The 23153-nt window shown below is 38.9% G+C and overlaps 1 protein-coding gene across 1 annotated transcript; it reads right to left on the reverse strand.

The window, feature by feature from the left end:
• Positions 1 to 3829: 3829 nt before the first annotated feature.
• Positions 3830 to 19425, reverse strand: ppp1r16a (protein phosphatase 1 regulatory subunit 16A). Its single transcript, XM_015386591.1, has 11 exons — positions 19335 to 19425; positions 9085 to 9996; positions 8852 to 8922; positions 7893 to 8038; positions 7522 to 7625; positions 7297 to 7421; positions 5463 to 5588; positions 5311 to 5386; positions 5091 to 5220; positions 4840 to 5002; positions 3830 to 4734 (listed from the first exon to the last, which is right to left on the reverse strand). The coding sequence occupies exons 2-11, from the start codon at positions 9329 to 9331 to the stop codon at positions 4201 to 4203; spliced, it is 1722 nt and encodes a 573-aa protein (XP_015242077.1). The 5' UTR covers positions 9332 to 9996; positions 19335 to 19425; the 3' UTR covers positions 3830 to 4200.
• Positions 19426 to 23153: the final 3728 nt, after the last annotated feature.

Here is a 23153-nt window from a genome sequence, read left to right on the forward strand (position 1 = left end):
TGCAGGGAAATGATTAAGATTAAAAGCATCTTTATGGGGGAGGGGGGGACTTGAGCAGAATCTGTTGCATGGGCATTCATTACTATAACAATGTTTGATTTCCTTAATGTCAGTTACACTGAAAAAAGTGTAACATGTAACTGTTCTTTTAAACTAATGCTTTTCACTCTAAACTAGATAAAATTATTGATTTGTTTATGTAAATCATTCTTTTTGGATTTTGAGACATCAAGTTTGATTTAACCTGAACTAAATACACATAGAAAGGACCCAAAACAAAGTTTTTTATTTCTCTCATTATAGCCTGCAGCTTTGCTTGCAGTCAGAGCACGTCATCAAGATTAAGTCCCATAACATGGCTCTGTGGAGCAGTGGCTAGCACTTCTGCCTTCCAGCAAGAAGGTTGTGGGTTTGAAACCTGGCCTAGGCTCTTTCTGCATGGAGTTTGCATGTTCTCCCTGAGCATGCATGGGTTCTCTCCAGCTTCCTCCCACAATCAAAAAACATGATTGTTAGGTTAATTGGCTTGTCTAAATTCTCATATTTGAAAAACCTAATTTGGTTATATTTAAATTAACTAGTTTCTATACAAACATTAATTCTTGTTAATTTAGTTAAAATTAAGTATATTAGGTAATGTCAATATATTAGTTTAGTTGAGGGCAAAGATTTTAAGTTCTGTCAAGTGCAGTATTGTTTACATCAACATAATATTATCAGGTCATAAGAAGCGATTAAATTCAGATTCTGTGAAGTCAAATATTTTACATCATTTTGTTTTTTAGTTTGAGCAAGGTAATACTTTTTCCAGTGTATACTGTTCTGAAGGGCAAATCGGAACAGATCATGATATCTGAGATGTACTCAGTGTGGTGTGATGAAAGAGGGGTAAAAAAGCAGGGTGTGTGCGTTAGGGGGGTAAGTGTGTTTGGGGTAAGGGTAAAGTACAGATGAAACCAGATATTTATGCACACTTGATGAAGAAGAAGAAAAAATAATTTCTTTTGTTAAAGATTTACTATTTCAAAATAAGGATTTAGTAAATATCAGTGTGATGTACTCTTGTACGTTTCTCATTACTTTCCCCAAATATAGCGGTTTCAGCACACTTAGATTTCCTTATCGTAAAGCTCTTTAGGAAAACACCGAACTACATCTCATAGATCTGTGAGATCCTGACAGGTTAAATTACAACACTTATAAAAGAGGCACACCTCGAAATGTATTTTAAGAAACGCCTCCTAGTTTGACAGGATGGACAACTAAAATAACTCAGTAAAGATACACAGAATACATAAGCAGTGCACATACACTCATCCCTGGGTACATTTCCAGCTGCCTAAAGGTGCCATGTTCATCTTTTTATAATTATAAAGTAAGTGGAAATGTCCCATCATTGAATATAAAAAAGGGGTGGGCTCTGTGTTTATTTGAAAATAGACTGACTGGAAAAAGGTGAGAGAGAGCAGAGAAGACCAGCATTAAATATCAACAAACCCCTGTGCCCAGATCAATGCATTTTAATATCTGATAAAAAAAAAAAACCTAAAATCTCAAGCAAAGAACAAAGCCTTATGAGGAAGCTGGCTGAAGCTGGAGTGAGAAGTAACCGAATAGCAAACTGGGCTGAAAAACAAGAGAGGAAAAAGGCACTATTCGAGAAGCAGCTAAAATCAGCTAGATAAGTTATTTAAAAAAAGTCAGACCTAGACCTGTTCTTTAGAAATACATCCTTTGGTGAGATTAAATGAGAACTGAAGTGTTTGACAGCATTGGTGATTTATAGGGAAAAAGAAGCAACTACAGTTTGAGAACAACCCTACTGTGAAGCACAGTGGTGGCAGCATTATGATGTGTGGATGCATCACTGCTGGGAGGATGGAAGAGATGAAAATAGATGGTACTATAAGGAAAAATTAAGTTAAAAAAATATTTGAAGACATCAGTCAGAGGGTAAAAGTAGGGCACAAGTGACTGAAAAAATGGCCAATAGCCTTAATCCTGTCATCAGATAAGAAAAAAAAATGGGTGGAGCCGACTCCATTATCAGATCTGTCAGGAGGAAAAGGCTCAGATTACAGCAAAGTATCTTGAGAATAAATTGTCTAATTTTCTGTCAAAAAGGCCAAAAAAAATGTTTTTTTTATACATTCTATTAAAACAAATAACACTTTTCAACCCCATATTTAAATAGAAACATAAATTAAACCACCTTTATTTGTGAAAACATTGTTTTTTCCTTATTTTAATCAGGGATCGATAAAAGTAAAACTGTGATCCTTTACAGTAAATAGCGAAGATTAAAGGTGAATAAAGTCTGATGTCATATTTAATCCCAAATCTCACCTATATGTGGGACATTGTGCAAGCCAATGTTAAACAGCAACAAACATGAAGGCACCAAATTCTCATGATGATCAATAGGAAAATTTGCTGAATCACAACACAAATAAGTCTCTGATCATTATGTGAATGCAAAAATATTTTTCTCCTTTACATCAATTATCTTTAAAAGCTGTACAGTTTATACTTAGAGTGATAAATAATGTGATTAATTTATGAGGGTAAAAAAAATACTGACAGAAGAAAAAATATTACATGCTCTTTGATTAAAGACAAAAGATTTTATATCAAAAGAAAATAAAACAAACCGACTCATTGCTATGAATGATGGGGAACAAAATCTTTGAATTTGGAAAATTCAAAGCTGTTGAATCCAACAAAAGCAAAAAAAAAAAAAATCACATTTAAATTCAGACAAATCAATTAAGAAATCCACTCTCTCCTCCCCAAGATTAATCGTTTGATTCATTATATAACTGTGTTTTATTCTGACTGTAATCCTCCAGATCTGATGTGAAAACTTAACAAACATCAAACAGGAGTCAGTGCTGGGGTGTGCAGGCTGATTGGAAGAGGAGGAAACATGGGTGAGAGGAACAAACAGAGGCGTACATCAAACCATTATTGGCACAGGGCAGTCCAGTCTCAGCAGAAAATGTGCAATAAGAACGTTCCTCCACATTTCCAATGTTTTAGAATAATCATGCATGGTTACGCCATGCTGCAGGCCATCCATATAGATGTTTGTTATTTTTAAAGCCTAACAGCATATTTGTTGATACCCTAATCATAAACTTAAGCATGTTATTTTACTCCCCTTCACTAATTATTTAGTGTAAAATAAACAAAAAAATTGTGCAGAAAAGCACTAAGCAGTGACTTCTCATATCATATATTATAGCAGCTTTGGTCAGGTCAGCAGTTTTACCTCTATGCAGCATTAACAGCTCACCAATGATCCCTGTTCACTGGTGTAAAGGCAAGTCCAGTACCTTGTAAAGGCACTAATCATCTTGCAACAACAAACATCTGCATTTTGTTGGGATTTTATGTGATTCACTTAAGTACAGCACAATCTGAAGTGGAAAGAAACCCCCAGTTATAAGGTTTTTACAAATGGACATAAAAACTTTAAATTTGTGCCCTCTTTACTCAGCAGCCTCTAAATAAAATCAAGTGCAACAGATAATCTAAATTGCATAAAGAGAAAAAAGCCTATTGATGTGTGGTATAATCACAGCTGTTCCCAGAGAACTTGCATGAAGCCTTGGGATTGCCTTCTTTAGCAGGGATAGGAAAGCTGGGCAGCTCTGATTGGGAGATGAATATACAGAAATATAACAGGATACAGTAATAAATAACCCTTCACTAACCGTAAGACCTGAGGCTACAGTAGATATCTTCCTCCTAACAGGATATTAACCTTGAACATCCAGGTAGAGCTAAACTCAAAGGCATTCAGTCAGCATGAACTTTAGCTAAAAATTGGAAACACTGGCAGCTGTAAAAGGTGGTTCTACCAGGTGTAGAAATAGAAGTCAGATTTTTATTCAAAAATAACGTGAACCATCTATCATTTTCATACTTTTAGTTGACCCATGTGTCAAGATCCTAAAGCTTTTTGAAAAAGAGAAATTGTTCAGGGGGTAGGAATGAACTTACAAGGCACTAGAAAGAGGTGGGTAAATAGTTTACAGAATGTATGATTCTAAAATCTCTAACCCAACGTAGGTATTGCACATTCTGTTGTGAGATCAGATTACATGTGGCCCTAACATGCAGTCTTAAGTGATGCATTTAAACATGTCCGTTTGTCACTTTGGAGTGCTTCTGCCCCCTGCAGGCAGCAGAGAGTATCTACATGAGGCCACAGCACGGCTCCTTATTGCTGCTCTGCTCCTCCTCAGGGGCTCGTAGTTTCAGCAGTGGAGGATCTCCGCTGGCTGTGGTGAAGAACACCTGACTGGGAGAAGCCGACTGCTCTGGAGTCTGAGTCGTTTGGGCTTCTGATCCGGGATCAGGGGTTGTTGTCTGGGCAGCTGCCACAGAAGGCTCCTCTACCTCTGCAGTGGAGGGCAGTGGAGGAGGAGGGGCGGGGTATTTATTAAGCTTGGCAGCTGCCCGCTGGCGCTTCAGGTCGGCCAGGGTGTGGTGTGATTTCTCCCGAGTCATACTGTCTGCTCCCTCGCCCTCTGACTTCCCGGCTGTGGGTGCTGGGCTCAGCTCGTAGGTGGCACTGCGATCCATACGGCCCCCGCCGCTCCACAGCTCTCCAGGCACAGACGAAGACAGAGACACGGACGTTTCGCCGTTTCCAACGCTAGATGAGGAAATCTTTCTGTCTGCAAGCTCCAGTTCCTCCAGACGGGCTGTAGCTGCACCGGAAGCCACCTGAAAAATGAGGGAAATGTTCCGAAAAATGAATACCAAACCAACAGAATCATCAAGTCCCACATTTGAAGGGATAGAAAGCATGAGATGAGTCTTTCTCATCACCATAGCAGCATGCTGGAGCAGCTCATTATCAGTCTGTCTGTCCTCGTCGTCGTCCTGTGGTTCAGCCTGGCTGTTGCGCTGCTGCCACACGATCGCCTCTTTGTGGTGCACCTGCCGGTACAGACTGGAGCGTTCGTTAACACTGACCCGACGCACCACCTTCCTGAATAAGCAGATGAGACAGAAATACAGTCAAACACTAAAGTGCTCCGACTTCTGGAAGAAGTTTCACTCTGAATTCCTCCTTTTACCCTCTACTTCCAGTGCTGGACACTCGTCTTTGCAGCGTGTTCTTCTTGTTGTCTTGACTTTTCATGATGGCATCGTGTTTGTGCTTCAAGTCCATCAGTTTGGCTCGGACCTCCTCATCAATACACAAATCTGTAAAGGAAGCAGCAGCACCAGTTAACGCAACGCCACATCTATAAAAGAGGATTTATCTTCAGCGACCACCAAACCCTCTGATCTCACCGAGCGGCGTCTCGTCTAAAACAGACTTGGAGTTCAGATTGGCTCCATGGGCCACCAGCAGCTCCACTACTTGGATCTATAGAAGACGTGAAAAAAATTCTTATGAGCAAGCTTTAAAATGATGCAATTTGAAGGGCGAGTGCAGGACGGACCTGTCCCCAACAGGCAGCAGCATGAAGCGGCGTCCATCCGTCAGAGTCTTTCAGCTCCAGCTGAACCCTTTGATCCACCAGCAGCTCTGCTACAGACATGTAGCCATTGGCAGACGCTATATGGAGCTGAAATCAGAAGGAAATAAAACGTGACTTAGAGATGGTGAATGATTGCCAAGTTTAGCTCCTCACTGCAGCATTCCCTGACCTTTGCACATCTTGTTATGCGTCATTCTAGATTAGAATTTGAATGATAGACCAACACATGGAGCAGTTAATTGTAAAGTAGACAGTACAAGATTTCCAAAATTATATAAAACTAATGTTTTTAAAGAGTGATAATAATTAGTGTTCCTTGGCCCTTTAGCCCAGGGTTCTGGCCAGCGTTTTTATGCTTAAATTTCTAACAGCTAAGCTGAATTTTAACTGAAATCTGGGCTCCTCCTGGGCTTCGATTAGCTCTTTTTTTTCTTTTTTCTTTTTTACAGATGCTTGTTATGCTGAAAGCTGTCAAAATGACAGGCTTGTTAAAACTCAGCGTATCGGCCTAATTTCACCAAGGGCAGCCCATGCGGAATTTTTAAACACATTTACCTCCTAAAGCTGGGCATACACTGTGCGATTTTCAATCGTTGCCGCAACTACAGCTCACACTGTACGACAAATCCGCAGGGTTTAAAAGTTCACAGCTCACGAAGCCTGTTCTCACACTGTGTGACCCGACGCTCTGATGTGATCTACCTGTTCACACTGTACGTCTAAAAACCACTTCGGACTCAGCTCCGAAGTGACATGGCGCTACTTGGACTCATCGATCTAGAAGCCAAACGAGTAGAAGAGGAATATGAAGCTTACTAGAGTGAAACGCATTGCGTTGGCAATTTGTACAATTATGTGCTGTAGGCCCTAAAAACAAAAGGTGACGACGTATTTGGAGAAAGACATGGCTGAGCAAACGTGGCTACTACAGTCTGTCAATCTTACAGAAATAACTCAATTTCACTCGCACCACGGCCATGCTTTTGTGTTTTCGTCTGAGAGGAAGAAGGAGGAGAAGAATCCTTATTTGCCCACTGAGCGATTTGCCCACAACGGCTGCCTGAATTTCAAACATGTTTGATTTTCTCCTGACTTTACGATTCCTGATCGGGAGGTGATCGTGAGTGGCTGATCGCCCTTCGTTACCCCCTGTACACTACACAATGCGAGACGCATAATCAGACTGAAACTCGACCCGATTGAAAAATTCTCGCATGACTGGAAAATTGGCCTGAAAAGGCAAAACAAATCGTAGAGCGTATGCCCGGATTTATTTGCACATATAGGTGAGCAGTGAAAAGGTGAGCCCCATGCCCTTCAGACTGTCATGGACTTGCACTGAGCACTTGGCAGATGAACACATGTGCTACCGCCCTGCCAGCTGACTGAGAGCCAGCTCTGAAGACAGGGCAGAAGTGTCCAGGTTTGGAGGGATTCTCAAACGGCTGGACCGTTGAACTGAAGCGACCGATAACCAATAAAACATTTTTGCGTCTGTGTTTAGTCGAATAAGCGCAGCTGCAGGTGGATCAGAGCACTGTCTCTGGGATAGTTTCATACTAAGGGGATATATGAACATCACCTCCAGGATGAAGAAACGATCGAAACAGAAAAGGAATGAGGTTTAGCAAAGAGATAAATAAGAAAGGAGATACGAGTCGCTTTGAACCACCCTCAGTTGTAGAAATGGATTTGACACCCCTGCTCCACTGGCTTAAAGCGACTGCTTTCTGAGACTAACCTCTGGTCTCCTCTGTTACAAATCTATTCATCTGGATGTTTCCTTCAGTCTCACCAGCGTTGCTCCATTGTTGTCTTGTGCATTTAAATCTGCTTCGTCCTGAATTAAAGCCTGAACATCTTTAAGCATGGTTCTCTCTCTAGCTTCTCTGCATTCATCTATGCGGTCCTGAGTTATCCCTGCAAATGAAAAATATACATATATTAGTATGCTTAAAACCAGACTACATCATTCAAAAGGTAAAAAACACATTTGTAGGCAATGATTTAGTATACGGACCCTGCTCGGTCATAACCATTTCTAGCAGCTCAAGGGTAGCCTCATCCTCACAGAGGTCATAGGCCATGTTGCCATCTGCATTGACAGCCAGCAGGTCAGCTCCACTACAGGAAAACACACGTGGATAGACATGCAAACTGATCAGGAGTGACTAGTGACACACCCTGATGTCAGACGGGAGCCATATTTCCATTGTTTTTGCATAACAATTGCTTCTGCATTCTCAATCTGCTGTTTATCCTCTAAAATGAAAGTGGGTCTGCCTATAGGTTTTTAAATATTTGATTGCTCTTACGATTCTAATTGGAGGCTAGAAAAAATTAGCAAAAACTAAAGAAAAGAGATGTTATTAGAGCTGCGTCAAGACTCACGCCTGAATGAGGAGCTGCACTAGTCCGGTGTGTCCACAGGTGGCAGCAGCATGCAGCGGCGTCCACAGCTCACTGTCGCAGGCGTTCACAGAGGCACCAGCGTCTAGCAGGCACTGCACTACCTCCACAAAGTCATCAATGCAGCACTGAGAAGAGAAAACACAGGAAACCAGTAGAACATAGTGAAAGAAAAACATGAGAAAAAGGTTCAAAACAAACAGAAAAGAAGAGAAATGAATGGATGCATCTTGTTTCGAGTTTGAATGCAGTGACTAAACTTGCTTAAGAGGAAAATTTGCATGAATGGCTCAGTCTGCTGCTGTGCAAACAAAGTTTTTCCTGAAAGACATCTCTGCTGGGCCCGACTTTATAAAGAGTTGTCTGTGCTTAAAAGCATTCATTTCATGAGTTAGAAAGATTTAAAAAAAAAACAAACAAAGAAAACATGTAGGATTATTTGCTACACAGTTAGATCTATGTTTGTTACACTTAAATCACAGTGATTGCTTTATTTCCTCTAAATCTGACTTCCATAAATCAAGTATAAGCCTGAGACAGTCCCCTTGCTTCGAAAACCTCTTGCCTCTGGATACATTTGGAGTGGAATAAACTCTCTACTTCCAGATAAACTAAGATAACAGAAGATGTAGACATAATAGATTAAAAAAAGAACATGATTGCTGCAAGCATCACAGACAGACATAACACAGTAGAGTCAGAATTAATGCTTTGGTTTTCTTTTCAAACAGATCTAAGCTTATGCTGCTGTTCATGCAGGAGTAGGTTTGTATTCACATATTCTGTCTATTATAAATGGTTTCTGGAAAGAAAAGGGATGTTTTATTTAATGAGCAAACTTCAAATCAGTTATGCACGCATGCTGACAAGTTTCTTTTATATAAAACCTGTGCATTTGAACTTATACAACCAGCAAGTCCCTTGCCTGAGTGCAGGAGTACCTGATGTAGGGCGGTCAGTCCGTCCTCATTGACTAGATCTGGGTTCACACCACTGTTGAGTAGCTCTCTCACTAGAAAACGCAATAGTATACATTAAAGCATGCATGCAAATTCAGTTCTAATCAATTTTATTACAAACAAAAGTAAAACAGACTGAATGATGTGTTTGTAAAGGAGGAAAGGTTTGAGAACATGCATAGTTTTGCACGTCACTGCTTGTGTTTACAGCTCACCCTCTTGTACGTCATTGCGAGCAGCTGCTTCAAGCAGGGTGATAGAGTTGGGGAAAGTCACTTTTGTGGTGCGTTTCTTCTTCTTGTCTGCTTTGGCCCTTGATCCTCGCGCTGCATCCTTTTCCATCTGAGCCCAGGCCTTCAGCTGTTGAGCACGGCGCTTCTGGGCGTGCTTCAGGCGCTCTGTAGCGCTCAGGCGCCCGACTGTGGCCATCTCGGCCAGCAGTTCGCCGTGATCTGCCGCCATGGCAGGCAGGATTGGGACTATATTGCGCTGTGTTTGCCTCAAGTCTTTGAAATTGGATTCGTATACTGATTTGGGTTTCAAAACATTGCATTAGCCTCTTCAGTCTTCTCTCAGTTCAAAGAACTACATCACAATATTTAGCATATCATAGAAAAAGGTCTAGGTTTACTAAAGAAAATACAAGAAAAAAATAATAATTAACCAACTTAAGTAGCTTTTTGTGAAAATATCTCCATGATTCCACTAGTAGGTTAACAAAGATTTATATAAAAAAGTGGTATCACTCCACATTTAAATATTGCTGACGTATTACCTATAGAAAAAGGTGCAAACTTCAGCAAATTTACCATCTTATCCATTTCAGCTGTAGGTAATCTTGCAATAATAAATTCAATGAGAGACAGAGGGGAAAAAAGGGGGACTTATAAGGCAGAGTCAACCTACTTTTACTTCTGCAGATTAAGTCTAAAATTTGGATTAACATGGGAGTGAAATTAGACAAACACGGGCATCAAGGAGAACAATAACAACACACAAGGCCACATCCGCTCCATCCCCAGCTTATGTCCTATAGGTACACAGGTAGCCTTCCCAGACTTGTTCTTGTTGATGTTCTGGATGAAGCTCCCTGTGAAGCCGCAGCATGGAGGCTGTAGTGAGCTGATCTGTGGGCAGGAAGAGAAGATATGAGCTTCGTTACAGTAGAATGCATACGTTCTGCATTCCTAATAGGGTCATCTTTAACCCCAGAGTTCCCTCGTCTCCCTCTTCTCTCCTGCAGAAACTTGAGATGGCAGGGCGCTTTTCATTAATGATTGACACAAGCTACATTTTGCCATAGCTGCTGGCTACCATTGTTCCCTAAGGGATGAGATGAGGACCAAAAAAAAAGGGGGTTAAAACTGCCAAACACTCAGTTTCAGTGCAAGTTTAAGATCGCTCTCATTACCTTTTGTTCACTTCCAGTGCAGAGACACAACTCACACACTTGCCTCTTTCCAGGCTACTCATATATTATTCAGGGGTTGGCCTGTGCATGCTGAGAGGAAGGTCAACAAGTGGCACTCGCTAAGATAGAGAGAGTGAGTGATAAGATGGTAGACCTAGGACACAGAGCTGCAGCAGTTAGCAAGCAACCAAAACTGGAAAACTGCACTGTTTTACAAATCAGCTGATAACAAACAGGTGCACTGGTTAGGATTAGATTCAGTCACTAACTTCTCTTAAAACTGTAGTCTTGGTGAGGTTTATTGTTCCTGCAATGATTTACCTGAACATTTAGCAACATACTTTTTTAATATGGCTAAATATAACCCCAATAAGCCTTAATATATTTGCTGCTGATTTTCATTAACTTTTTCTATGGTTTAAAAAAATTGTCCAATCTCACATTGAATCCCTTTTTGTTGATTTATAAATTATTTCTAATCAGGGGCCAACAGAGGCCAGTGGCCCTTTTACAACTGGTCAAGGCCCCATGCACTGAAGACAAAACACTAAAATCAATTTCTTATGCAGACAAGCACTGGCACATAAAACTTAACCAATGTTCATTGAAACCATTACATTTTTGAACTTAAAATTTTGAATTAAACAATAATTTTACAATAAAGGAGTTGCACTTTTTAGATTGAGCTGCATTAACAGTTTTTCCTGTTTATTCTTTGGCTCACTTTTCAAATCAAGCTTAAAGGCCGTGTTCATGATTTCATTTCAATTTCCAAGAAAAATGCTTTTTAAAAAGGTATATAGTGTGGCAAAGGTCATTTTGTGAAGATAAATTACCCACTGATTGCACATATAGAGGAGTCCAGGAATTTTAATACGCACATTATCGACACTGCATTAAATGAAGGGGGTTTTGAGCAGACCTACAATAAAAGAAATAGGATGTTTGACCATCTGTATAATACATCTCGATCTTCCTTTTAGTATTAGGTTTTTAATACATCTGAGTAGCAGCTTTACTACAAAATTCCTGAGTTGAGTAAGTTTATCACAGTTGTGTATGCACAGAAAACTTCAATTGAATTTATCATCTAATATCTGTGTCAATAAGATTTTTTTATTACCGTATATAAAGGGCATCCATCAAGGCTCCTAAAGCGGCAGCTCTGTCTGTCAGCTGGTCTTAGAAAACATGTCTCTAAATCACTGCTAACCAAACAGTTTCTTGAGTGACGACAATCTCATTAACAACTTAAACTTCTTCCTGGCAGAAAGGAATTGCCTCTTTAAAATCTCCTGTTTACTAGGAAGCTTAGCTGTTGCTGTTATATCTTATCTGATGAGCGTCTTTATTAAAGCTCCATTAGACTTGTCCATCACTTCCTGTAACATTAGAGAAACAAAAAGTTATAAAACAAATGCATGAACATACGTGTCAACTTTGACCCGTGGAGTAAGACAAACAAACCATCACCTGCAATGCTTTCATACCACGAGCACGCAATCAGGGGACAAGAGGACAATGTTTGCAGATTAGCAGGCTTGGCAGAGTGAGTTGGACGAGTCAAACCTCAGCCAAAGCCAATCAGTGTTGGGTATCAGAGGATTGAAGCTCGGCCACAGACACGCCGATGTTGACTGTCGAGCCCAGAGATAAAGGGAATCATATTCCAAAAAGAGCAACCAGTCAAGCCCCATAGGACCTCGAAATTAGGGATGAAATAATTAATTGGAATAATTGCGATTAATCGATTATGAAATAATCATCAACTATTTTAGTAATCAATTAATCATTAACTGGAGTATAGAGACTGTAAAACATGCCTTTAGCTGACAGAGCAATCCACTTAGAGCACTATTTATATCAAAATTGTAAAACATATGTAAACATTTTGCATTAAAGATTTAAAAAAAAGTTTTTGTCACTATGCTCTATTCAGAACTCCTCTGTGAAAATGTTTTAGTTTCATTTGGTTTAATTTAGTAAAAATCCTTCTTTAGGGAACCTTTGGTCGTCTGATTACTAATCGAAAAAATTAATTGACAGATTAATCGATTTGCAAAATCATTGTTAGTTGCAGCCCTACTTCAAATTACAAAATCCAAGATTTATAACAGGAATTAATCACAAGTGTTACACAATTAAATTTACAGTATGCAACCTGTGAGATGAAACTATTTAGGAAGTTGTTTCGGTCAGGTAGCCTCAGTAAAAACTTTATATTGATTGGCAGCTTATAAACTACACACTATGGAAGCATATAAAACTTATTTAAGTAGCATATGTCTAAGTTTCTTTATCACAGCTCTAGAAGATCAAACTGAAAAACATCTAAGACAGTCTTTCATCATGCAGGGTCTTCTATTGAGTATTTGCATGCAGGTGGATGTTACAGAGTAAAATTTTGCTTTAATTTGGCTTTTGTCTAGTGCTATTTGCATCCACCACAAATAAAAAAACAGCAGTGATCAACACACCAAAACCATGGCTATATGAAAGACTTTCCATACAGAGATCCTACTAATATAGCAAATTTATTCAAACTGTGTACAAAGAAGATAACTGATACTGGTTCTTTTTGACTCAGCAGCACCATCTACCCTGACGACAGATTTTGTCAGTATGCCCAGGTAAGTATGACAGCTTTACTGGTCAGAAACACATTCACCTTCTGATTTACCGGCCGTTTAAGCTGAAAACCACCCACCTGTAACTTCAAAGAGCTTTTACATATCTCCTATCCCTCGGTTTGTCACAGAAGCTGGACAAAACTCAAAACATTTGGACCAGTATATAAACATAAGGCTGATAAAGTGACACTGTTTAGAGTTGGCTCAAAGTTGAAATAACACACTTTGTTTACTTTAGATATCTTTTATGCCTTGCCTGTCATTTCTACAAAGGGGAAAATATGCATTTAATGACTGAGAAAGAAAAAAACTGATTCACGATGACTCATGGGTTCAGGGATATTTGGGTCCTTCAGAACTTTGTTGTTGATCCGACAGTAAGAACCTTGTGAGTCTGAGTCAGGAAAAGGCCAGTCAGATGGAAAATACACCCTAAGATCCCAACACAGAGTCAATGAAAAGCAGCTCGCATGTACAGAAAGAGAATTATGGTATTCTATGTGTTTGGAAACATTTTGCAGCATCAATCTGACATTTATAGCCTCTGACCTTAAACGAGATGACCTAACAGGAAGGAACCGTCGGGGGAACACAAACCTTCCCTGGCCAGCGGTAATGAATGGAGTACTATTAACACACACACATTCACAAAGGCTCTTACATCTTTTAGACGGGTGGCACCTCTGTGCAAAAACTTGATTTCACTTCCAAGAACACAGCTGAAAATCCAGGCGACCCTTTCGGCTTAAAGCTGATAAAAGCACCATAAATTATCACCATGAAGCAGGTCCAAACTGTGCTGTGGACCAACAACAACCCAGTGAACCCAGTGAAGCTATTTGATGACTCCTCCTGACCCACCTGAATCAAACAATGCTGAGTCAATATGGCTCCATGGTTCAGGAATGATCCTGCATATAAAACAGAACAAAGTGACAGGAGCTGCCTGCACAGAAACGCTGTTTTGTCACTTAATGTGTTGCCAGAATTCAATTACAGATGAAGCGAGGCTTAGAACAGCTTGATGAGTAAATAAATAACCACAGCTATCTAATTTTGCATCATTTTAAAAAGGTGCATTGTGCAAGTATAAAGGGTTTTTTTTTCTTCCCCACTAGGGTTGAAAGGTTAGGTTAAAATCTTATTGGGTTACATCATTGTGATAATGATACAATGAAACTATTAATCGATTATTAAAATAATCGTCAACTAATTTAGTAATTGATTAATCATTAACTGGAGTCTAAAATATGCCTTTAGCTGACAGAGCGACCAATTATACCAACAATGTTAAAAAAAATACCTAAACCTTTTGCACTTAACATGAAAAAGTCTGTCAATATGCTCTAAAACTCATCAAGTGGAGTTTTAACATGGTTTCATTTCTTTAAATGTATAGAGGACAATCATTTATTTCTCAGTGGATCATCTAAATAAGTGTTCCTCCTACTTGTCAATTATTCTGGTGATATGTTGACGTATGGCTCTCCTATGTGCTCATCCCGTTAGCTATCTTTTTCTGCACATGGTGATCTACGGTCTCACACAGTCATTGAAGCTCACATTTCTCACCGAGGTTCTTTGAAAATGCCCGAGGGTCGTAAGAGAAAAAGTGTCTACGAAATTATTAGAAGAAAAGAAAGGCCTCATAAGAGGCGGATATATCCTGGAATGCTTTATGCTGAGTGCTTTCCTTGCAAAGCATTATGGGATTCGCTTTCACAGCGGCCCACTGTTGGGTACGGCGACCAATAACAAAGATGGCGCAGGCACCACGCAGTGGAGGAGGAGTTACCTGACCAACGGGGAGCAAATAGCAGTGATCATCAGTCCAAACGGTCAGTTAACTGAGTTCACTATTTAGTCCACTATATAGTCCCCGCTCTATATAGTCATTGAGGGATTTAGGGGATAGGGTGGACGTTCAGATAAAGTAAGCTTGTATGAGCTATGAGGACAGCAACTTTTAAAAAGAGCGTGCACGAGGAGAAATGGACTCGTGCACGCTCTTGCGCACGTTTAATACCGGCTTCACGGGAGCGGGTACAAGGTTGTGCATGTGCATTTCTTTTTAAAGTGGAAAGGGCGGGTCTTCCTCCACAATACATTTAAGGAATCTTTGGCTATCCGATTATTAATTGATTAATCGAAAAAATAATCAACAAATGAATTAATTTACAAAATAATGGTTACGTGCAGCCCTAAAAGTGATGATTAAAAAAAGTATTTCTTCTTTGCAGTCTTTCTTAGTCAAATGGGACTGTTTACAACAGCAAATAATAGCCCCACAATCAAAAATATTACTCTTGAAGAACATATTTAAATTGGTCTTCCTCAGGACAAGAGTTACAAAAAAATTATGATTTATATCACTAAACATTTCGTACTAGCACCCACCTTTAATGCATATGCATGTGGGGGTGACGCACTGGGCCCTCGGGTTCATCTTGCACCTCTAACCCAATCACAGACTCCACACAAGACTAATAACATAAAATGTTTGCCGACTGATGTCTGATCGGGATTAAAAAAGACGAAAGTTACTTTTGGGGTCGCTTTAAACAAGGAGGGAGCTCAGATCCGTCCTGAATATGGCCCTTTTCTGCTAAAAGGCAAAGATGCTCCTTTCAATATAGCTTAAATATTAATAACTTTCTCAACTCAGATGATATTATGCCTCTTATAAGCTAAAGACTTGTGTAATCACAGTGAAAGTCTGCAGGCCCTTTCCTCTTCTCAAATGCATGTGCACAACAAGGCTGTTATTTAAACATGTCGCCAGAGGGGGCGGATGTCTGCAAAACTGGAACTTATGCTATGCTGGTTTTAACAAAAACGAATGAGATTAAACTTGCTCTATGAAATGCACAGAATCTTGAGCATTACTTGATAATAATTCAGTTGCCAGCCTTGGATGAAGGACAAAATAAGAAGCAGAGAAAGAAAGAGCGAGCGAGGAGGATCTGCAGTAAGCTCTGTCATGTGTAAAGATTTGGGTTGAACCGTATAATCACCCAGAATCTCAGTAATTCTGCCAAGTAGCCAACAGTGTGCTGAAAGAAAAAGAGAGACAGAGAGAGAGAGGCCTTGGTGTAAAAGGAAAACAGTCGAAGAAAAGAATCTGGAAACTATGCCTGCAAGATGACATTGAGGTGAATGTATAAACACCTGATTTTAAAGATGGAAATCATTGTAAAGAAAACTGTAAACGACTGAATGTTGCAGGCCTTTGAGAGAACATCTGGGGATTTGCAATAAGTATAGAGCATAAACCCTGCTAAAAATAAAACAATCTCTTCCTGATCTCTACTAATAAGTCATAAATTGTGTAGCCAAAAAATGTTCTCAAAACTTCTACGATGCGATATGAATCAAACAGATGTAAAGCCTTTAAATCGGCGGCTTTATTGAGATAGATCGCTGTTATCCTATAAGATTTGGAGGCGGTCATACAGTGGGTTCCCCTGAAGACAAAAAATAACAGATTCTGACCGACATTTGGCCTGCAGTGTACCAAAGCCTTTCCCCTTATATTCTCACACAGAGTACACTCCACTAAAGCACGTTTGTTAACTTGTAAACTCACTATTTTATGATTTCCTCTCAGATCTGTGATATAACCCAGAGGTGTGTGTTCAAGCTCTCACGTTGCACAAAACAGAGACCACGATCTTTGTTGACATTATAAAACCAACAATGCTTTTGAAAAAGTACTTTGCCCATAAGCTGGCATCCTTACAAGCAGAGCAAGAGTTTACTAGGGTTAATGTTTTTTTTTTACCCCGTTCAAACTTTGATAATCGTGAAACGTTTCCATGCTTTGCAGAAAACAATCAGACACCAAAGGATGCTGGATGTGCTCACATAGTGGGATCTTCTTCAAAAGAAGAAAAGGAAATTATTATGAAATGTTTGATGGATTTCATCTAAAACTTTGTGGGATTAATTTACATGCAGCTCCTCCCCGAGTCCCTTTTTTTTTCTGAGATTACACAAGGCCTGGATGCTAGCTGGATCATTCTAACACGTGGTTCTAGAACAGTGGTTCTAGACCCGCTAGTGGCACTTCTGTTGCTTCTAGTGGGACCCAGAATACAGCGGATTCGCTAACAGTGCCCTGGTTAACTACTGTTAGCTTATACTATTTATTATTCATGCTTTTCTATAAATTTTTTTTTACTTCATAATGCAGTAGCTATGTGCTAACTAGCAAAGCTTGTAAATCTCAGTGTGTGAAAGATAAAGTGACATGGAATTAGATAAAAAAAAACAAAAAAAAAACAGACTGACTGGGATTTTATTTTCAAATTACCTTGCTTTTCATTAGGCGAGTTGAAACAGGTGCACAAAAAGTTGCAGCCATTTCCAGTTTCTTCCTCGTCGGTTTCCCTATATTCAGCTCCATCTATCATCTAATTAATTGCTACCCACTTTCCTGTCCCAGCTGAAAAAAAGCATCCCCACAGCATAATGCTGCCACCACCATGTATTACAAAATACGGGAAAAGCTTAAAGAGTTATAACTGAAGATATGTTTCAAATGACAAGTGTCAGTTTTCCACCACTCAAAGCATTTTACATCTATTCCTATCACAAAATTCCTCAAACGGCCTTTATATCATAGATAGATTTCTACAAAAATTGAGTTATAGCCAAATATAACTTGATCATATTTATCTGCAAACAGCTGCGCTGGATTTCTTTATTTTATGTGTATCGGAAAAAAGGGAACTTAATGCAAGTAAATATATCAGATAGGGCTGAAACAACTATTCAACAATTGGATTAATCGATTATTAAAAATATTATCAATTAATTTGGAAATCAATTAATTGTTAAATGGAGTATAGAGACTCTAAAACATGCCTTTAGCTGACAGCGCAACAGAGCAGTAATTATACCAAAATTGTGAAAAAAATATTTAAACATTTTGTCATTTATAATTTAAAAGATAACATTTTCCTCTTAATATGCTCTATCCAGAGCTCCTCAAGTGGAAAGGTTTTAGTTTCACCTGTTTTATTTCTGTAAAAAAAATCTTCTTTAACCCTTCATAGGGCAAGTTACCCTTTTTGATCACTTACAAATAGAGTCATCCCCCCCGTCTCTCCATGAGGTCTAGAAGCACAAGATCTATATCCAGCCATTCAGCAAAGATACTGCTACATGGCTGCACATCTTATTCTAGCATTTGAGCAATTAGATGAGCCCTTGAATGATGTATTTCCTACTGTAAATTAAGTTGAAAAAATTTAACAAGTCAAGAAAAAAGGTAAAAAAGTAAAGTTAAAAAGTTAAGCCTAGTTGACAATTATATTTAGATTTATAAACTAAATTGTGCCAGTATGAGCATCAATGCCTCTAAGGTTATGTTGCACCAAAAAAAAAAAAGTGTTTTTCATTCTCACAGTGTTTTTCATTAATTTCTTATAGAAGCAGTCTCGTTATTTTTCTTAATACATTGTTGGCATTTCTTGTTTTTACATTAACATACATTTTTTGCCATTAAATTATCCCATTTTTTTCAATGTTACAAAGGTAATAAGGTCTTGTCCTGGATTCCAACAACACTATTGTTTGGAAATTTCCAAAATAATCATCAGTTGCAGCCCTAGTATCAGAGTTGTGTTTTACTCAACTTCTTTGCACCATTAAAGTGATGCAAAATTACAAAAGAAAAAACACAATAAAGTTTGAGGTGACATGTGAAAAGATCATAGTCAGTGAAAGACACTCAATTAAACTGTAAACAGCATTTAATTTAATAAAACTTCTTGCTACTCTAACACCTCAGCCAGAGAGAAACTTATCAGATCAAGAAGTGATGCTGTGGCTTTATCAGCTTATTATTTTATTACCAAGGCCACATTGATCACCAAAGAGGGAAGGGTTTTACAGCTTTATACTCTGACCTGCAGATTTAGGTCACTACTTGAACCATAGTTCATTGCTTTAACGATTATATGATCATATAAACTAACAATTTTAAGGGATTTTCTGTTATTTCTAACGGCAATTAAAAGCTCTAAGAGCAGCAGAGGGTTTACCATGGAGCAGATGAGCTAACCATCATTAGCTCTCCTGGATCAACAGGTAGCTGCAGGTCTGACAGGTAGAGAGCACTTTAATTAACACGCCATTATTCATTGGAGCTCCAACTGGCTCTTTCCTCTGTTATGTTATAAAAACGACTGTGAGCACCTGTTGAGACGAGTTTATTAACTCGGCTACAGAGAGGTCACGTCATGCTAACGTTACCTTAGCTGCCCGCTGCTCCATAACCATAAACTAACCGCCGTGGGGGTTAGAATAAAAATTTCAGTGCGCTCTGTGTCGAGTTTATTCGGCTGACTGCGCGTGGATAAAACTGAGCGGGGTATTGTTCAAATTAAAGTTTACAGAAAACACAGAGAGGACGCCTTACCTGTGGAGGTGGCTGTCAACGGCTCCTGTTCAGCTCTGCGGCTATGAAAACCGAGTCAGCTGCTCTCCACCGGCCGGGGCCAGCCCTCAGGGGAAAAGCCTCACCATAACAACCTGACCTGAACGTCTCTCCTCCTACAGCGAGGCCTCCGCTAGGGGGCGACAGAGCCTTCCGGGTGATGAGTTTCACTGTGGAAGTTCAATAGCTTACAGTACAGCCTTTACTAAAGTATTATCACCTCTCATCCAGAGAATATTTCTATCTTCTAGATCTATATAAAAAAAGGTGGAATTCTTATCCATAAATGTCGTTATTCAAAATGCTCCCTCTCATTCTCTGCTCTCAAGAACGAACTTTCCTCCTTCAACAGATGTCTGAAGAAGATGCAGAACCTTAAAGCAAATAAATTGTCTGATTTATTGGAAGAATTTCAGTTAGTCCCCTCTTCTTAATTAATTTTATTTTATTTTATTTTTTTCCTTGTTCTAGCCAATAATTTTTTATTGGAGTTAATAGGAGTTGTGATCTTATTTGTTTCTTGTAATGTTCAATTTTGACATATTGATAAATTTGTCATTGATATTCTGTTTTTTACAATAAAAAAAACAAACAAAAAAAACTCATCCAGAGACGTAGCAAGAAAATGTTTACATGGGTGGCCAATAACCAATGTACACTGAGGGGTGGCCGAAAGTGGATAGGCACAAGAACCTTAGGGTCAAGCCAAATATCAGATTAACTATATTTTTCTACAGCCTTTGCTAACAAATATACACATATATTTAAACATCTGTGCTTTCTGGATTAAAGGTATAGTGGATAAAATACTTTAACATTTGAGTTCTGGGGCAAACATCATTTCCATTGTCATTACTTACCCTTATCAATAATTATTCTGCATAAAATTGATATTTACAAATACTAATACCTACATAAATTGATTGTTTAATATGTTTTTATTAAAATAGTTATTTATCTATGATTTCAATGAAGACTCCTAGAGGATTTGCAAAGACATAATTTTCTCTTTACCCAATATAACACAAAATCTAGTTCTGAAAAGAGCATGAATTCTGCACTTATCATCTTTAATGTTAGTATATTGATGTGTATAATTAACCGCAGTGTTTTTGTTGTCAAGAAATTATGAATACATGAAAAAAAAGGTAAGTAATATATGAAAAATTCAAATGAATATTCCACTTGAGAGTATTGCTGCTGCCACCATCTGTATTAGAGGTTAAAATAAATATTAGGGGTGGTCACAGGGGTGGTCAATGATTGGCTAAGGGTGGCCATGGTCACCCCTTGCCCCCCATCTAGCTCCGCCCCTGCTCTTATCCATGATTATTTTGCAGATTGATTTATCAGTCGTGTGTGTGTGCCTTTTTTTGCAGTGAGCACCAAATATTTGTCCTATCACACCTGAGCTGTTGATCTCTACAGCTCCCACAGAGATACCAGACCATCTTGGTTGACCGACACCTTAAATTTCAGCTCAGTTGTTGTTCATCACTCAGTAGGTTTGCAGATGTTACCTTATCGGCGTTGTCTAAACAGCCTGAGAGGCCTTCACTGCACAGCTCAAGTCAAGTCAAATCTGCTTCTGCAGAAGATCTGAAACCAAGCAGCTCTGAAAAATAACACTCATACGAAAAATACAACAAAACAATGGATGGAAATTAGTTACATTAGATTTTATTTACAGATATCTGATGAGATGGGAATATATACAAATGCAAGCCACACTTTCCAGATTTGTATCTAAACAAATAAACTATGCACCATTTGTCTTCCACTTACTAACGACATTCATTCAGTGTCAATTATCTGAATAGTTTGAAGTCTGTGGTTGCAACAGGATAAAATGTGTTAAAACAAAATTATTTGCATCCACAAATTACTATATTTCTGATATACGGTATGTATATCTTTTTTTTTTTTAAATCACTCAGTTTTGTCCAATTATCCATGGAGAATTTGACATTTGGGTGTAATCTCTGATTAAATACTCTAATGTTAAAGGAACTTACACTCAACGAACCTTTTGTAAATAAGTGGCTGTGCGGATGAGTCGTGCCTGACAGCAAATGCACACCACCCTTTTTCTCCCATATGAATACAGGCTATATGAACATCCTCATTTGATTCAGTTTCACCAATCAGAGCAGGTTTCTTGTTGTTCCTGCGTTGGTATCTAAAACTAAATACACAGTTCTGATCTTTTATAGTTTGCTGATTCCTGCAATAAGCCAACCGTAAAATAAATATTAAGGGTCCTAGTTAAAAAAAAAAAAATCTGTTTAATAGAATCTTCCCTATGATTAAACATTGACACCTCATAGGCTGAAAGAGGTTGGACAACAAACCAAGCAAAAGCTCGGGAACTACTGTTCAATAGGGATGAAACGAAAATAAAAGCTTAACAAAAGGTTTTTCAGAGCATGCGGATATTTTATGTGGCTTATTTTCCTGGATTCCTGGAAAAATATGGCATGACACTGACCGAAGAAACCTCATTTAATGAAAGAACGGAGAACATAATCAACCTGGTGTTAATAGCATTCATTAAATACTTATTCTAATAGAGAGATTTTTTTATGTCCTACCATCACAAAAAGAAGTTTCCTCTAATATTTTACTAAAGCTGTTCCAGCAAGCACCTTAGGTCCATTGTAAAGCATGGTGTAGTATTGGTGATGCTTTGACCTGCTACTTTTCTTTTATTGTCAGTTAGACATTGAATGTTACCAAGCTAATATTAAGTTAACCAGTTTTAAAGATTATTCTTCCATTTTCTCATCAGAAGAAGAAGAATAAAAACCCTCTGAGGAATAAAGCCCAGACAGACAAGACGATTTAGACTGTCTTAAACTTTCTCTGCCCACGACAAGCAGACTTTTGAAGCCTACTTAGGAGGGATTTGTCTCGACACAGTCAGCCTAAACATTGACAGCCTTGTTCCTGATGCTGCTCTATTCACAGGGATTCCCATTCTTCCTATGCTTCAATCACTAATCCAGTGAAACCAATTAGGTCTCACTCCAGTAGACAGGAAGAGATAGTTTGAGAGGATGTATTCAAAGGGTTGTTTTGGGAAACCAACACTACGGGGTTACATAATGTAGGATACAGGATTCCCTGCTTCAGCACTATGTAGGACCACAAAGAACTGTAAGAATAATAAAGAAACAGTGCTTTTTTACACCCCCGGTTCTGCTGATTATATTAGATGAAAGTCAAACTGTAACCACTAGAGGGGGACAAAGTCTGCCAGCAACAAGGACACATATTAAAGAGAAGTAAAGCCTTGGTGTAGATTGCAGCAGGTGGGTGAGGGATGATTGTTGAACATATCAGTAACCAAACAGCTTGAATAATGCTTCAAAGCAGGAGAAGATGCAATGTTAAGTGGTGAGTCATTTCTTGGTAGGATTTCCCAAAAAAATGTTTTATTTTTTCCCCCAAAAAAAACATGCAAAGGGCTCAACAAGTGTTGGTGAGATATTAGGTGTTAGATTGTTAGGCCATCAGTGCAATAAAAAGGCAGGGGTTTGCACCTTAAAACTTGACTCTCAGGCCTGACTCCATCTAACAAGTTAAAATTGTTGATTCTTCTGTGGACTTTGTAATGGGAGCATGATTTTTCCAACAGCTGGGTGGGGAACATGATGGCTCATGTATAAGGTGTGAAAGGTTCTGCCCTGCACAGCACTTAGCAGCCTGTTGAACACCAGAAAACCCAATGCTTGCTTTTGAATGGGAGTGCCCCCCCCCATAGCTGCTTCCTCACATGTTAAGAGCCCCACCAGGGTGTGG

The sequence above is a fragment of the Cyprinodon variegatus genome, unplaced genomic scaffold (assembly GCF_000732505.1).
Source record: "Cyprinodon variegatus isolate N-32 unplaced genomic scaffold, C_variegatus-1.0 Scaffold372, whole genome shotgun sequence".
NCBI classification, from domain to species: Eukaryota; Metazoa; Chordata; class Actinopteri; order Cyprinodontiformes; family Cyprinodontidae; genus Cyprinodon; species Cyprinodon variegatus.